Source organism: Lontra canadensis, unplaced genomic scaffold, assembly GCF_010015895.1.
Source record: "Lontra canadensis isolate GAN:19392208 unplaced genomic scaffold, GSC_riverotter_1.0 scaffold173, whole genome shotgun sequence".
NCBI lineage: Eukaryota > Metazoa > Chordata > Mammalia > Carnivora > Mustelidae > Lontra > Lontra canadensis.
In genome coordinates this window covers 1,382,423-1,400,486 of record NW_022631167.1, presented here as the reverse complement: position 1 = coordinate 1,400,486, position 18,064 = coordinate 1,382,423, and the positions used below count along the sequence as shown (strand labels likewise).

The following is an 18,064-nucleotide window of genomic DNA, read 5'->3' as shown; positions in this document are numbered from 1 at the left end:
AGACTAATTCTAATAGAAGTAGAGAACAAGTATAATATTGTCATATAACAACAGAAAACAATGCCTTATGGATTCAGAGGTCCGACTTTGTTCACCTTGGGCCAAGGAAGCAGATCCAGAACCCACAGTAAGTGAGCCTCTGGAAAAGAGTGACCTCAAACCTTTGATCCTCCATTTCTCAGGTTTGTTTCCCCCTAATACCACTTACTCTGATAAATCAGATGTTTGAAAAAAGCTAAGTTCCCTGGTTACCCAGATGTATGCAAAACTAAAATAGCAAACCAGAAAGAGTCGGTATGTGGTAGGACAGGGGAAATCTTATCATGGTGGCAGTGAAAACTGGCCGCTGTCCGCACAGGAAGCGGGGACAGAGCTGGCCCCCAGTGTCCCAGGGTGCTGCACAGACAGTCGGCAGTTCACAGTGATAGTTCTGAGTCAAACGGTTAAGTATTCAGAACTTGCGTTTAAGCAGGCAGGGAAATGCATGGTACGTGTAACAACCACAACACAATATGTTCATTTAAAAAAATGTTTTAGGCAAGTTTTGGTCCCTTGAAGGGGTACGCTTTACTTTGTGGCAAATTCACTCAGGGCACATTTCCTTCCCTGGCAATGCCGGAGAAGTGGCCCCTAACTGGAATACCTTGTCTCTGGGGCGCTTAAGGTGCCCCAGGCTGCCACGCGAGGATGTTGGAGCAGAGAACATCGTAGGTTCACAGTGAAGAGCTACAGAGCGCTCGTGTATTTATTTATGTGTCTGTGTGTTCATTCTCCAGAGAATCGTTCCACGAGAAGCAAACTTCCAGCCGTCTCTCGACTGGCGTGGTTGCTGGCGTTCCCAATGATGATGAGCTAAAGGTAGGCATCATCGGAGGCGGCCACCTCGGGAAGCAGCTGGCTCGTGTACTGCTTCAGCTTGTCCCCATCCCTGCTGAGAACCTGAGGATCTCTACTCGGAGGCCAGAGGCCCTGGGTGAGGAGCAGTGTGTGGCAGAGAGGGGCTCGGGTGTTGACGAGGCCATTTTGAAAGGGTCCCTTGAGAAAGGCACCCCTGCAGAGAGCATGCTGAGTTCTCTGCTCGCTAGTCCTGAAAAAAGTTAGAAAGATGTTTGTGTGTGTGTGTGTTTAAAGATTAATTTATTTATATATTAGAGAGAGAGAGAGAGAGATCATGTGCATGCCAGTGGGGGTAGGGTCAGAGGGCAAGTTAGAGAATTTCAAGCAGACTTCCTGCTGAGCACGGAGCCTGAAGCAGGGCTCGATCTCATAATCCTGAGATCATGACCTGAGCCGAAGTCAAGAGTCAGATGCTCAACCGACTGAGCCACCCAGGTGTCCCTTAATCATCATTTTAATATGCCTTTAAAATTTTTTGTTTTAATATATTCTTCATTGATCGCTAGAAGAGCTGAATATGTTTTATAGCTCTATTTCTATTTCTTTTTTTTGAGTTCTTTTTGTCCAGTTTTTTCTGTTGGAGTGCCTGAATTTTTCTTATTAATTTGCAAGTATTCTTTCTCTATTAAACTTAAAAAAAAAAAACTTACCATGTGAGACAAATTTCTTAAATTTCATCAAAAGGACCAGTATATGTGTTTCAATACGATCCATATATTCTTTGGAAAGCATTATATTTATTAATAATAAAATTACAGTTTTAGAACATCCCTGCATGTTGCGTAAGGAAGAATTCAAGATGCTTTGCATCAGTTTTTTTTTCTTTTTTTTTAAAGATTTTATTTATTTATTTGACAGAGAGAGAGAAGAGAGCACGAGCTGGGGTGGGGTCGGGAGAGGGAGAGGCAGGTTGTCCACTCAGCAGGGAGCCCAGTGCGGGGATGATGACCAGAGCCGAAGGCAGCCGCTTAACCCAGGCATCCTGGGTTAGAGAGCATCAGGGTCTCAACTCAGCAGGGATCCTGCTTCCCTCTCTCTCTCTGCCTGCCTCTCTGCCTATTTGTGATTTCTGTCTGTCAAATAAGTAAATAAAATCTTTAAACACACACACACACACACTACCTTATGTGAGTTTACATTTTTACCTTTGAAATCCATATCAGGTAAGCACAGTGATTAACTGCCAGTGACTGAAAGCAAATACAAGAGGCATCACATTTCTCTCAACATTTCAAACTATCTTGTTCACAGTAAGTTGCATATACTTTACTGAAACTGTCAGTGTATCTTTCCGACTCCTCCCAGCCTCTGCCCTGTATTCTTCTACTGTCCTCGCTTTTCCCACCAGCTAAAGCCCCGTGATTTCTCAAAATCTCAGTTTCCTCATCTGTAATATAGGAATAATACTAGTCTCAAAATGTCCTTGTGAGGATTGCCTTAGATAAGTATGTAAAGAACTTTGTACGCCACCCGGCACAAGATAAACCGTCAGTAAATTAGAGCAAGAAGACTTCTTCCCGATTATTTTTCTTCCTAAACAAACCTGAAAAATTCTAGCATTTGGTCTAAAAGCAAGATAAGGATGAATTACAACCTCAAGCATGGCTCCAGTGACACTAGCTGCTTTGCTAATGGCGTTAGGACATGGCCCGAATGCTTTAGAAGACGTGAGGAGGGGGTCTCTTTGATTTACGTGGAGACAGGACTCGAGAAAGAGTCGTTGTCATCCTCTCCCCACAGCTGATGTTTAGGTCAAACTCCTTTGTACTGTGATCTTTCTTTCTTCCTTTATCCCTCCCAGGTGAGTTCCAGAACCTGGGAATCCAGTGTTTTTACCATAACCCTCATCTGGTGGACTGGGCCAACGTGATATTCCTCTGCTGCCTGCCATCTCAGCTGCCTAATATCTGCCTGGAAATTCAAACCCGCCTCGAAAAAGACTGCATCGTGTACAGCTTCGTAGCTGCCATCCCAATAGCCAGGTATCCTGTTTGCACGGAGCTGGCAGACCTGCCCCATCCCCTCATATCTGGCTCCTCCCCCCACCAGCACCTCAGCCCCCTACCTCCCACTTGGAGTTGGTCATTCACAAGAATAAGGCAGAAGCAGCTTCCTCTGCAACACCCAGCCCGCCTTTCTAATTGTGTCTTCCCCACTTCTCCATAACCAGTCCTTGAGGCTGGAACGTTTTCTTTGATGTGCAAGTGCTTAGAACTGCCGTGGGGTATTGCTTCCCTCCGCTTGAAGCTGACTAGTGTTACCCTCTTGCATCAATGGGAAGGAAAACCGTCAGTCAACAGCATGAAATGTGATTGATGGCGTGTGTCAAATATTGTTTTTGTACCCCTGCTGTCCAGCCTAGCGCCTGGTGGGAGACAGCATGCACTAAGTGTCTGGTAGGCTGCGGAATAATCCGACTAGGAAGCAGTGCCCTCCGATCTGCCCTCCCCCCCCCACCACCACGTTTGCCTCTGAGGGGTGCTGTGCAGGGCAGGAAGTCATTGGGGTTGGATGTGATCCAATGCAGGGGATTGTGGGGTGGTTTATGGGAGTCCTGGCTCTGCCCTCCCTGTCTTGGGGGCTTTCCTTTCAGGTTGAAACTCCTACTGAACCACACCAATATCTTGCGGCCTCAGTATCAGTGTGTTGAAGAATGGGTCAACATCTGGGGGGCCAATAAGGACATCACAGCAGCCCTCCAAGATCCTGTGATTCTTCAGGCCACCTGCCCGTTCAGTTCGGCTGGTAATGGCTCGCTGTGTTTTGGGCAGTCTTTTGAAAGTTACTTTCCTCTCGGCCTGGTGCTATTTTATAATCCCAGCATGTGCCTGTGTGTGTCTTGGGTATGTGTGTAGGGGGCTATAGGCTGGACACATTCTCAGCTATTTAGGTTTTTTTGTTTTGTTTTTAAAAATTTTATTTATTTGAGAGAGAGTAAGAGAGAGGGCATAAGCAGGGGGAGGGGCAGAGGGAGAAGCAGGCTCCCCGCTGAGCAGGGGGCCCAACACGGGGCTCCATCCGGGGACCCCAGGATCATGACCTGAGCCAAAGGCAGACACTCAACCAGTTGAGCCACCCAGGCGCCCCCAGCTATCTAGGTTTTGAAAGGGAACAATTTCGGTGGCGAAAAGCCTGCCTGCTTTAGGGAAAGCAGAGAAGTCTGAGCGTTGTTAAGGCTGAATCAGAAACAGCCAGAGGTAAGAGCCTGTTTAAATAGGAAGATGTGATGTTGGGCCTTAACGGCTTTTCCCTGCTCTAATCTTGTATTTTCTCTTAAGTCTCTTCTCTTTGATGGAAGGATCATTCTAGAGATTTCTAGAATGCTTTTGCCATTAGCAATGCCTACATTTGTCACACCCGTCCTCCTACGGTATGGTTAACACGCCATTTGTTATAAAGGGCACAGTTAGGGCTCTGGGCTTACAAAGACGGGTGTTTGCTTATCTTCAGGTTCATATGACCAACCTATCTTGGAGAAATGGTGGCTGTTCACTGTCTGGGGTTTGTCCTACATTCTAGGCAAGCCCTTTTGGTGATGATAACTGGTATTTCCCTCCCCATGAACGTGCAGGGGGAATAACCCTCAATTTCAAGTGGCTGGAGGGAGTGCTGTACACGGTCCTAAACGTCTGCACCGCCAGGGACGTGCCTCACCTACGAGCGCGGCAGCTGCTGAACCAACTGTTCCTCTCTGTGCACTCGGCAGCCTGTGGGAAGGATGGCGCATCTTGCCCCACACTCGAGTTACGGGATCTTGTCAGCCAGGTCTACAGCAAGAACCTGCCTCAGCGGAGGTAAGGCCTCAGACGGCTGGTTACTCTAATTTCGGCCACACTGTTGTAGCAGGTGCTTTGTTCTCTTTTTTCCTCCAATGTCATCTTTATTTCCTTTTTTCTCTCATGTAATCTTTAAAATTTTATAAAAATAATACATTCTTGGGGTTTTTAAAAAGGTTTGATTTATTTGAGGGAGAAAGAAGAGAGAGAGTGCACGAGCAGAGGGGAGGGGCAGAGGGAGAGGGGGAAGCAGACTTCCCACTGAGCAGGGAGCGGGCTCGATCCCAGGACCCAGAGACTATAAACTGAACCAAAGGCAAACGCTTAACCAACAGAGCCACCCAGGTGCCCCGAAATAATATATTCTTGTAAAAATTCCTACTAGTGGAAAAGTGAAAGCTCTCCTTGGCTTTCCAAACACCATTTCATATGGTTTTTATATTTTGTCTTTTTAATCTATACATTTGCAAACATATATTTATGTTGTCATGATATTGTAACGTGTATGCGTATCTATATACATTTCAGAAACATGCAGACTATGGATACTGATTTTCACTTGCTATGTTAATAGAAACTGTTCTATGTCAGTACAATCATATCTACTTCATTTATGAGCAACTGTATAGGTTATCTGTTGGGTAAATTATTTCATTAGATTTATTCATCTTATTTCTTCTTTTTTTTTTTAAGATTTTATTCATTTATTTGACAGAGATCACAAGTAGGCAGAGAGGCAGGCAGAGAGAGAGGAAGGGAAGCAGGCTCCTCGCTGAGCAGAGAACCCCATGCGGGGCTCGATCCCAGGACCCTGGGATCATGACCTGAGCCCAAGGCAGAGGCTTTAACCCACTGAATCACCTAGGCGCCCCTCTTCTTCTTTTTTTTTAAAGATTGATTTATTTATTTGATAGAGAGGCAGTGAGAGGGAAAACAAGCAGGGGGAGTGGGAGAAGCAGGCTTCCTGCTGAGCAGGGAGCCCGATGTGGGACTCGATCCCAGGACCCTGTGATCATGACCGGAGCCAAAGGCAGCTGCTTAACCAACTGAGCCACCCAGGCGCCTGATCTTATTTCTTCTTGATGGTGATGTAGTTTTCCTGTGCCCCAAATTCTGAATATGGGCTCCAACTAAATATTCTTTTTTTTTTAAAGATTTTATTTATTTATTTGACAGAGAGAAATCACAAGTAGGCAGAGAGGCAGGCGGGGGGTGCAGGGGAGCAGGCTCCCCATCAAGCAGAGAGCCCGATGTGGGACTTGATCCCAGGATCCCGAGATCACCACCCGAGCCGTAGGCAGAGGCTCAACCCACTGAGCCACCCAGGCGCCCCCCAGAGATCCCAATGTGGGGCTCAATCCCAGGACCCTGAGAACATGACCTGAGCCAAAGGCAGAGGCTTAATCCATTGAGCCACCCAGGTGCCCCCCACCCTTTTTTTTTTTTTTAAGATTTTATTTATTTGTCAGAGAGAAAGCAGAAGCAGGGGGAGCAACAGGCAGAGCAGGCAGGGGGAGAAGCAGGCTCCCCGGTGAGCAGGGAGCCCGATGCAGGACTTGATCTCAGGACCCCAGGATCACAACCCGAACCCAAGGCAAATGCTCACCCGACTGAGCCACCCAGGCGTCCTGTAACTAAATATTCTTGTACTTACTTTGCACACTTATACCAGTATTTCTGTTGGATGAATATCTAAAAGAATATTTTAGAAGAATATTTCTGGGTCAGAGGTGATATATATTTTATGTTTGATAGGTATTCCGAATTGCTTATCAAAAACATGGTGCCCATTTACATTCCCAGCAGTACTGTGCGAGTGTGCCGTTTCGCTATAGCTTGATTACTTGATCAATCTGTTTAACCTTTGATAATCTAATAGGTAAGAATTTTTGCCCTTGTTACCAGGGACCTCCATGCCATTAAATTCACTGGATACTTTTATTTATTTTAAGATCTTCTTTTATTTTCTTTTATTTATTTTTAGAGAGAGAGTGCGCGCGCGTGCACACCAGTGAGGGAAGGAGCAGACGGACAGGGAGAAAAATCCCAAGCAGACTCCCCGCTGAGTGCAGAGCCTGATGCAGGGCTCAATCTCATAATCCTGAGATCATGACCTGAGCTGAAATCAAGACTTGGATGTTCAACTGACAGAGCCCCCCACCCCCCCAGGTGCCCCCACTGGATGCTTTTTAATCCTTTTCTTCCTTGGCTGTTGAACATTCCATCCTTCTTGACTCAATCTCTTCTCTTGATTTTCATGATAACCTCACTTTCTCCTCATTTTATTCCTGTCTCTCCAGCCCCTCCTTTGCCAACAGCGCCTCTTCTGCCTCATCCTGTCTCTGGGAGTTTCTAGGGCTCTGTCCTAGGCCTTCTTTGCTTGCCGTCCTGCACTTTGTTCTTGGGTGTTCACCACCTCGGGGACTTCGGCTGCCATCTTTCCATGGACAGCACATGACTCTGTATCTCTACCCTAGATGTCAGCTTGAAACCCAGGAAAGTTTGTGGCCACCATCTCCCTGCAAACTCGACTAGTCCAGTAGCATGCCTGCTGTCATACCTGCTCTGCTGGTGTTTCCTGCCTAAATACATGCTCCTTGCCAAGTTGTTTCAAGCCAGAACCTTGCAAGTAATTCTCAATTCTAGCTTACCTTTGGTATTCTAATCAATCACCAGCGGCCTTTGAGGCACTTTCTGTTGGGGGACTTTCCTTCCCCCTTAGCCTGCGATTCCTTTCTCTCCCTTGCCTTGGATCTCTTTTCCTGGATCCGTCTTCCTCTGGCATGGTTTTTTTCTTTCATAGTGGTGGATCATATCTTCCAGTAGCTTCCTTACAAAATAATGCATAGGAAGTAACTTAAAGAGACTATGCCTGAAAATGTTTTTATATTAACATAATATTTTACTGAGAACATAGCCGGGTATAGAACTCTAGGTTAGAAGTGATTTTCACTCAGAATTTTAAAGGCATTTCTTCATTGTCTTATAGACAATTTGCTGTTGAGAGGAACAGTGCCATTCTAGCTTTTGAATTCATCCTTCGAAATCTGTTTCTTTTCTCTCTGAAAACTTATAGGATCTTTTGGCCTTAGTATCCTGAAATTTTATGATGCATCATGATGTGTGTCTTTTTTATTTTATTTTTGATATGGATCTATTTTAACTCACTGTGTTGGGCACAGGGTGAACCTTTCCTTTTTTCCCTCCCTTAATTTAAAAAATTTTGTGAAATATAACTCATATACAGAAAAAGTACATATCCCATAAATACATAAATACCCAGTTTAATTAACCATTGTAAAGGAAATACCCATGTAAGTGATACCCATAAAAGAAACAGAACATTCAGTAGTCCTTTTTAATCTGAGTGTCGTGTTCTCCAATTTTCTCCAATCATGTCTGATAATTTTGTCTCCTTTCCTGTTTTCTTTCTTATTTTTCTAAATATTTTATTAGTCCAATGTTGAACCCCCTGGACTGGTACTCTGATTTTCTTTATCTTTCCTACTTTTTAAAAAAAGATTTTATTTATTTATTAGAGCACAAGCAGTGGGGAGGGGCAAAGGGAGAGGGAGAAACAAACTCCCCGCTGAGCAGAGAGTCCAACATAGGGCTGGATCCCACAACCCCAAGTCTATAATCCAAGCTGAGACCAAGCGTTGGATGCCTAACTGACTGAGCCACCCAAGTACCCCATTTTGAATATTTTCTTGTTTTTTAAAATCTCTTTTTTTTTTTAAAGATTTTATCCATTTATTTGACAGAGAGACAGGGAGGGATGGAATACAAACAGGGGGAGTTGGAGAGGGAGAAGCAGACGCCTCTCTGAGCCCGGAGCCCCACGCAGGGCTCTATTCCAGGATGCGGAGATCATGACCCGCGCTGAAGGCAGATGCCCAAGAAATGAGCCACCCAGGCTCCCCTTCTTGTTTATTTATTTATTTTTAAAAGATTTTATTTATTTAAGAGAGAACGAAAGTGTGAGAGGTCACAGGGGAAGGGGGCGGAGCAGATTGCCACTGAGCAGAGAGCCCGATTCAGGGCTCCATCCCAGGACCCTGAGATCATGACCTGAGCAGAAGGCAGAGGATTAAGCAGGGACCCCTATTTGGAATATTTTCAAAGATTTTTTAAAAGTCTCCAAATATTCCTTTTTTATATGGCATCCTGTTGTGTTTTCACTATGCAATACCATCTCTTATCCCTTTGAGAATGTAAATGAGAGCCGGTGTTTTTCTTCTATGAGGAGTCTGTCTCCCTCAGGTTGTTCTCTGATCATTTGTTTTGGTCTCTATCATTTTCAAAGCTTTTTTTTTTTTTTAAAGATTTTATTTATTTATTTGATAGAGAGATCACAAGCAGGCAGAGAGGCAGGCAGAGAGAGAGGAGGAAGCAGGCTCCCTGCTGAGCAGAGAGCCCGATGCGGGGCTCGATCCCAGGACTCCGAGATCATGACCTGAGCAGAAGGCAGCGGCTTAACCCACTGAGCCACCCAGGCGCCCCTCAAAGCTTTTTTATATGGAGAACTCTGTCTGCTCATATTTCAGATCCCAGCTCTAGAAAGTTGCTTGGAAACTCTGAAGTCAAATGTTCTACCCCCGAGCTATACCCCCTTTTGGAAACTGTTTGTGCTAGTGTGGTCTTTACTATAGAATGATTTGATCAGCCATTTCCTCGGAAAACCTTGAATATTGATATTGTTAAGTCTTTGGGACCCAACTTGGGGAAAGAGAGCTGTGTATGTGTGGAAGAAGAGGGGTGGTCTTAATCTCAGGAAACAAACTGAAGGTTGCTGGAGTGGAGAAGGGTGAGAGGGATGGGTGTCTGGGGGATACACATTGGGGAGGGTATGTGCTGTGTATGGTGAGTGCTGTGAGTTGTGTAAGACTGACGAGTCACAGAACCGTACCCCTGAAACAAATAACATAACAAATATATGTTAATAAAAAATTAATTAATTAATATATTAAAAATTAAAAAGAAGAGGGTGGTCCTATCACTAGATTTTTTAAAACTTTTCCCCCCTATATTTAGCAAATCCTTTCCTTCAATAGTGCCTACTGTCCCCCTGTCCAGGGACCCTCTAGTTAACCCTTCCAGAGAATAAATCTTCTGTTGGGGAGGAGGAGGGTCAGTCTCCTGACTGTACAGCATTGGGTAAGGGGCTGGGAGGGCCTCTCTCCATTTTAAGATTTTAAAAAAATATATATTTTATTTATTTATTTGACAGAGAGAGAGACAGCGAGAGCAGGAACATGGGCAGGGGGAGTGAGAGAGGGAGAAGCAGGCTTCCTCCCAAACAGGGAGCCCAATGTGGGCTCGATCTCAGGACCCCGGATCATGACCTGAGCTGAAGGTAGATGCCCAATGACTGAGCCACCCAAGTGTCCCTCCTTTTTAAGATTTTCAACCCATCATCCTATTTTTAGTCCCATCTCCCTCCCACTTCCTGATATACTTCTTGAGTCTTCCATAGGTTCTGTGATGTAAATGGACTGAGTCTTGGTTTTCCCTTTTGCTGACTTCGGATTCAGCTCAGTGTTACCATTTGTCCATATTTTTTCCAGCTTCCAACTTGCAGCTCTCGTGCTCATGTTATTCTCATTTTATATTCTTTGCCTATTTTTCCTTTGGATTATTTGCTTTTATTTATTGTTTTAGAAAAGGTTTTTAGTGGGAATATGTTATGTATATTGGAAATAATTTTTGTATTTCTCTTACTTTTTGGTAAATTTTGCTGTTTAGGGATTCTAATTTTTGTAGTCAAAATTGTTAAATTACTTCATGACTTTAGGGTTTCAAGTCATACTTATTAAGAACCTCTTCATCCTAAGATATTCCATATTTTCTTCTAGTAATTTGTTTTTTAAATGTTTAAATCTTTTTTTAAAACTGATTTTTTTTTTAAGATTTTATTTATTTATTTGACAGACAGAGATCACAAGTAGGCAGAGAGGCAGGCAGAGAGAGAGGGGGAAGCAGGCTCCCTGCTGAGCAGAGAGCCTGATGCAGGACTCGATCCCAGGATCCTGGGATCATGACCTGAGCCGAAGGCAGAGGCTTCAACCCACTGAGCCACCCAGGTGCCCCTAAATATTTAAATCTTTAATCAGTTTGGGATTTTTAATATCTTCTATTCATTTTGGAAAGCCAGTTGCCCTAACATTATTTATAGAGTAGCCATTTCTTTTCCTACCAATTTGAAATAAGATTTTTATCATTTGCTAAACTGCAAGATATTCACGGGTATATTTTTGGACTGTATTCTGAACTGTGGACCTATTTTTCTATTCCCATGCTATGATTAATTACTCTAATATCTATCTGTATTTTGGTATCTGTAGACCAAATCCTCTTTAATCTTATTTTCCAGAATCTTAATCCTTCTTACAGAATTATTCTTCATGTGAATTTTTTAAAAAGATTTTATTTATTTATTTGACAGGAAGAGAGAGAGATCACAAGTAGGCAGGGAGGCAGGCAGTGGGGGGCTGGAAGCAGGCTCCCTGCCAAGCAGAGAGCCCGATTTGGGGCTTGATCCCGGGACCTTGAGGTCATGACCGGAGCCGAAGGCAGAGACTTAACCCCACTGAACCACCCAGGCACCCCTCTTCATGTGAATTTTTTTAAAAAAGATTTTATTTATTTATTTGAAAGAGAAACAGCATGAGCGGGGGAGGGCCAGAGGGAGAGGGAGAGGGAAAAGGGAACTCCCCACTAAGCATGGAGCCTGACTCCGGGCTGGATCCCAGGACCCCAAGATCATGACTTGAGCTGAAGTCAGACACTTAACTGACTGAGTCACCCTGCCTGCCGCCCCCTTCACGTGAGTTTTTAAAAAATAACCTGAAAATTTAGAAAATTAACAAGAGCTTGTAGTAAACAAGGTATTAATTAAAATGTACCAAACAGAAAGTGAAAGTACTACCCTCAGATCCCACTCTCCAGAAGTAACTACTATTAATATATGCTGTGATAAATGAACTGAAAATGGGCTGTTTCTAATGTTAAATCACTGAGTCGGATGTTTGCTCTTGGCTTCTGGCACTATTTATCAAGTTGAAAATGAAGGAGAGGTGATAGAAGATCATCCTTTTGCAACCTCTAATGAAATAATCTGGGCAACATTAGGTGAAAAGTTGATGGGGGAATTTCATAATGAGTAGATCATCCTGAGTCTGTTAATCAGTGTTAACACTGCAGAAGGAGAGACAATGTGTTACTGGATAAAAATAGACACGAATTTAAAAAAATAAGACACAGAAGAGATATTCTTTTTTTTTTTTAAGATTTATTTATTTGATAGAGAGAGAGAGATCACAAGTAGGCAGAGAGAGAGGAAGGGGAACAGGCTCCCTGCTGAGCAGAGAGCCCGATGCTATGAGGGGCTGGATCCCATTACCCCGGGATCATGACCTGGGCCGAAAGCAGAGGCTTTAACCCACTGAGCCACCTAGGAGCCCCCCAGATGAGATATTCTTATTAAAAAAAAAAAAAAGTCAAACCTGAATTTGATCAGGTCTGTAGATATAAATTCAAGAGGCAGGAGAGTGTTAAATGACCATGAGATATAATCAGCAAAAGCCAGAATATGGGAAACTTTAGAGGCTAAACAACTGAATTTCTTCAACAAATAAACTGCAAGAGAAAAAAAAAGAGGAAGGGGAAATCAAAGGTTTAAAAAAAAAGACTTAAAAGTCACATGAACCTGGTATCTGGATGGCTCAGATGGTTAAGCGTCTGCCTTTGACTCAGGTCATGGTCTCAGGGTCCTCAGACCTAGCCCGACATTGGGCTTCCTGCTCAGCAGGGAGTCTGATTCTCCCTCTGTCTCTCCCACCAACCCCTCTGCTGTGCGACATGCTCTCTAGCTCTCAAATAAATAAATAAAATCTTTAAAAATGAAAAGTCACATTATCCAGAATGTATGTGTAGACTGGGTTTCATATCTCTCCCTTCCTTTAATTAATATAAAAACAACGTAAATAGATTTCCTAATATTAAGCTTTCATTGCATTCTTAAACTCTACTTAGTGATACACTTCCAAATCTATTTTGCTTGTATTTTATTTAAGACATTTACATCATACTCAAAAATAAAATTGGTCTGTCGTTTTCAAATTTGGTATCAACATTGTATTAACCCTATAGAATTAGGAAGCCTTTAGTTCCAGAACTGAACAGAGAAATTATAGATTTCTTGAAGATTTGACAGAACTTTACTGTAGATCTCTGTGGTCCAAATATCTTGCAGGGGAAGTTGCTATTTGACTGTCTTTTCAGTTTTTCCAGTTTATGATCTGTTCGGGTTTACAATTTCTTGAGTCAACTTTGGTCATTGGTATTTTTCTAGCAGAAATATTTCATTTTTATCTGGATTTCAAATTTGATGGCCCATGATTGTACTTGTATTTTTAAAATCTCATCAGATTATATCTCATTTTGTATTTCTAAGATCATATATGTGTTTAAGATTTTTTTTCTTGGGGGCGCCTGGGTGGCTCAGTGGGTTAAAGCCTCTGCCTTCGGCTCAGGTCATGATCTCAGGGTCCTGGGATGGAGCCCCGCATCGGGCTTTCTGCTCAGCAGAGAGCCTGCTTCCTCCTCTCTCTCTGCCTGCTTCTCCGCCTACTTGTGATCTCCGTCTGTCAAATAAATAAATAAATAAAATCTTTAAAAAAAAAAAAGATTTTTTTCTTGGTTAAATTTGCCAGCAGCTTGTCTATTTTATTGATTTTTTAAAATAATCAGTTTATAGTTTTATTTATTCTACTGGTCACTTTTTTAATTCAAGTATTTCTACTTTTATCTTTAATAATTTGTTCCTCTTTTGTGTTATTTTGTGGCTTTTTCTTAGCTTCTTGAATATTTACGGTTCATTTAATTTCAATCACATTATTATTATAAAAATAGTAAGAGCTAAGAATGCTCATCTAGCCTCTTCAGCTATGTGCTATTTTGGTCTTTAAAATAACCACGACCTTGTTGGGCACAAAGTTCCTGTGTTATTCAAATCCATTATATCCTTGCTACTCAGACTAGCTGGGATCTGTGTCATCATCTGGGAATTTGTTTAGAAACACAGAATCCGGGGCCCCACCCCAGTTATATGAAATCAGAATCTGCATTTTTACAAAGTCCCAAGTGATAACTATATTCAAGTTGGAAAAGTGCTATTTATATTCTTTTTCATCAGATGATTTGTTAGAATGAGAAGCATGACATATTCGTTTTTCTACTCTGATTGTAGTGTCTCACATTCTCTTTATATTTCTAATAATCTTTGTAAAGTTTGAAGCCATATCATCTGACGAAAAACAGTTCATAACTTTTATGTCCTCTTGGTGAATCGTACTTTTTTCCCCCCCAGCATTTAACTTTTTTAAAACATTTGTTTTACTTTTTTTTTTCTTTTAAGGTTTTATTTATTTATTTGACAGAGACACAGCGAAGAGAGGGAACACAGGCAGGGGTAGTGGGGGAGGAAGATGCAGGCTTCCCACTGAGCAGGAAGCCTGATACAGGGCTCAATCCCAGGACCCTGGGATCATGACCTGAGCCAAAGGCAGAGGCTTAACAACTGAGCCACCCAGGCGCCTCATTAGCTTTTTTTTTTTTTTTTTTTTTTTTTTAAGATTGTATCCATTATTTTTGTGTGAGAGAGAGAGCATGAGGTGGGGCAGGGAGGGAGCAGAGGGAGAAGCAGGGAGCCCAATGCAGGGCTCCATCCCAGGACCCTGTGATCACAACCTGAGCGGAAGGCAGCTGCTTATCCCACTGAACCACCCAGGCACCCCTAAATGAATAATCGTTAAAATATAAATAGGTTGGGCACCTGGGTGGCTCAGTGGGTTGGGGCCTCTGCCTTCTGCTTAGGTCATGATCCCGGGGTCCTGGGATTGGGCCCCGCGTTGGGCTCTCTGCTTGGCGGGGAGCCTGCTTCCCCCTCTCTCTCTGCCTGCCTCTCTGCCTACTTGTGATCTCTGTCTGTCAAATAAATAAATAAAATCTTTAAAAAAAATAAATAGGTAAAAGATTTATTTATTTTAGAGAGAGAGCAGGGGGAGGGGCAGAGGGAAAGGGTGAGAGAGAATCCTCATGCAGACTCTGCACTAAACACCGAGCGTGACTTGGGGCTGGATCCTAGGACCCAGAGATCATGACCTGAGTGGAAAGCATGAGTCTGCTGCTCGACTGACTGAATCACCCAGGCATCCCCCGAAAAAACTTTTGAGATAATTGTAGGCTCATGTGCAGTTTTTTTTTTTTTTAAGTCGTTTCAGTGGTAGAATTTAGTGATTCATCAGTTGCATGTAACACCCAGTGCTCATTACATCAAGTGCCCTCCTTAATGCCCATCACCCAATTATCCCTTGCCCCCACCCACCTCCTCTCCAGCAACCCTCAGTTTGTTTCCTAGAGTTCAATGTCTTTTATGGTTTGCATCCCTCTCAACTTTCATCTTATTTTTTGCTTCCCCTATGTTTGTTTTGTTTCTTAAGTTCCACATAGGAGTGAAATCCTTCACATGCAGTTTTTAAAAATAATACAAAGAAATTCCATGTTTTATCTTTATATTCCATGAATTATCTACTCCCCCCCCCCAACGGTACACATTTTAGTACAAATATCTCTACATGGATATGATAAAGCTATGATAGAATGCTACGAGCAGGATAATGCCACCGATATAGTCAGGACCTAGAACTGATCTGTCACTGAGTGATCCTTCATCTTGGCCATCTCCTCGTCAACTTGGCAATTGTTAATTTGTTTTTCATTTCCATATTTTGTGATTTCCAAAATGTTACATAAATGGAATCATGGAGTATGTACTTTTTGGGATTGACCTTTTTCATTCAGCAAATTCTCTGGACACTCTCCCAAGTTGCTGTGTGTATTAATTGTTCATTCCTTCTTATTGCTGAGGAGTATTTGCAGCATGGATGTACCATACTTGAATCACTCATCTGTTGAAGGACTCCAGAGCGGTTTCCAGGTTTTGGCTGTTTTGTTTTTGTTTTTTCTCTTTCAGTTTTTGGCTATTAGGAATAAAGTTGCTATGAACATTCGTGTACAGATTTTTTGTAAACATCATTTTTCATTTCTCTGGGACGGATGCTCATGATTACAATTCCTAGGTCATTTGGTAGTTGTATGCTTTTTGTTTGTTTTGTTTTTAAGAAACAGCCAAACTGTTTTTCAGAGTGCCTGTACTGTTTTACATTATTACTAGCAATGTATTTTCCAGTTGCTCTACATTCTCACCAGGATTTGGTGTTATTTTTATTTTACCATTACATTTGTAGATTAATTTGTAGACAAGTGACATCTTTAGTGTGTTGTTTTCCCACCCATGAACACAGTATGTTTCTCCATTTATTTAGATCTTCTTAATTTCATCAGCATTTTGTAATTTTCAGTATACCAGTCTTTTTTTTTTTTTTTGTAAAGTTTTATTTATTTGGGAGAGAGCGCACAAACATGAGCAGGAGGGACAAGGGGGAGGGAGAGGGAATCTCAGGCAGACTCTGTCCTGAGCACAGAGCCAGATGCCAGTCTCAATCTCATGACCCTGAGATCATGACCTGAGTCAAAACCAAGAATTCACCACTTAACCAACTGTGCCACCCAGGTGCTCTAGTATGCAAGTCTTATACGTGTTTTGTTAGATTTACATCCAACTATTCCTTTTGTGTATCTGTGAATGGAACTGCATTTTAATTATTTTAATTATATAGATATATGTATATATATATATAATTATATTTTAATTATAGTGCCCAAGTGTTCATTGTTTATATATATATATATATATATATGCATATATATACAATACAAAACCCAATTATATATACATATATATATAATTGGGTTTTGTATTGTTTGTTTCCTGTGATTTTGCTGAACTGATTTATTAGTTCTGGGAAATTCTTTTTGTAGATTCCTTGGGATTTTCCATATAATCATGTCATCTATAAATAGAGCAGATCTTTTTTTTTTTTTCAATCTGTATGCTGTTTTTCCCTTTTCTTGCCTTATTCCATTGTCTACAACTTCCAGTATATGTTAAATAAGGGGGGTGAGAACAGATATCCTTGCTTTTTTTTTTTTTTTAATCTTTTTAACACTGTAACAACCCTATGTCTTAATACTTTTTAACTTGGATTTAACTTGAGTTATACTTAAAGTTGCTCTGTTCTCATTTGCATATTTACTTCTACTACTTTTCCTATAAAATTCCTATCTCATTCTTGAAAGAAACGAGATATGTTCTATTTTTTAAAAGATTTATTTTAAAGATCGAGAGAGAGAGAGAGAGAGAGAGAGTGCAAACACTGGGGGAGGGGCAAAGGGAGAGGGAAAGAAACCTAAGCAGACTCTGCACTGGGCATGGAGTCCTATGTAGTGCTCGAGCTCATGACCCTGAGATCAAAACCTGAGCAGAAACCAAGAGTCAGACACTTAACTGACTGCACCACTCAGGCCCTCCAGATCTTTTATATTCCTAATGCCCATGATACTCTTATGTATCTATGTCTTTCTTTTTCTTTTCTTTTCTTTTTTTTTAGAGAGTGTGTGCATACAAGCAGAGGGGAGAGGGAAAGGGAGAGAGAGAATCTTAAGCAGGCTCCACATCCAGCACAGTGCCTGACATGGGGCTTGATTTCATGACCCTGAGATCATGAGTTGAGCCAAAATCAAGAATGCAATGCTTAACCCACTGAGTCATCCAGGTGCACCTTATGTATTCTATTTCTAAATTTAAGGGACAAATACTGAAAAGAACATCAATGTCATTGTTATAATCATTCTTTAATTATGAATTTCCTCCCAAATGCACTTAGAAAAATGTACTTAAACATGCAAAATGTGTCACAAGTACAATTAAATCCACATAGTGAAAAGCTGTAGCTGAATGTTTATGAACTTTAATTAGTTTGATGTAGAAAATAAAGAACCTTATTTCCAAATGTTGGAAAACTTTAAAGGAAATGTTTAACAGCCAAATCAGATGTATTAAACAGACATAAGAAAGTAACAGTATTTTTTTTTTTCACTCCAGGCCTTTCCCCTGGTTTGATCTGACTGCGGTGCAACTCAAGGAAACTCCCTTTAGTCAGCATCTCTCAGCCAGTCCTGCTCTCCAGGACCACCTTACCTATCGATACTGTAATTCATTTGGTATCTCCCTAACCAAAGAACAGCAGCTAGAGGTTTCCACGGGCTCTGCCTCTCAGTGAGAGGAGAGACCTCGGGAATCAGAATTTTTTTTCCCTCCACACTGCTTGTACCCTGATTATCGCAATTGTCACTGGGAGTCATGTGAGTGTATTGTGTTTGCCACATATTTGGGCATTGAGGAATTAGAAAATGGTACTAATTAATCT

The 18,064-nt window shown here is 41.9% G+C and overlaps 1 protein-coding gene across 3 annotated transcripts in view; it reads left to right on the top strand.

The window, feature by feature from the left end:
• The window catches only part of NOXRED1 (NADP dependent oxidoreductase domain containing 1), a 26,069-nt gene extending 8,115 nt beyond the window's left edge, over positions 1–17,954 (top strand). For all 3 annotated transcript variants that reach the window (XM_032846220.1, XM_032846221.1, XM_032846219.1), the window contains exons 3-7: positions 777–973; positions 2,699–2,879; positions 3,491–3,642; positions 4,469–4,691; positions 17,740–17,954. In XM_032846220.1, coding sequence (XP_032702111.1) covers positions 777–973; positions 2,699–2,879; positions 3,491–3,642; positions 4,469–4,691; positions 17,740–17,917 — 931 coding nt within the window. In that variant the 3' untranslated portion in view covers positions 17,918–17,954. The remainder of the gene's footprint in view (positions 1–776; positions 974–2,698; positions 2,880–3,490; positions 3,643–4,468; positions 4,692–17,739) is intronic.
• The last annotated feature ends 110 nt before the right edge of the window (positions 17,955–18,064 follow it).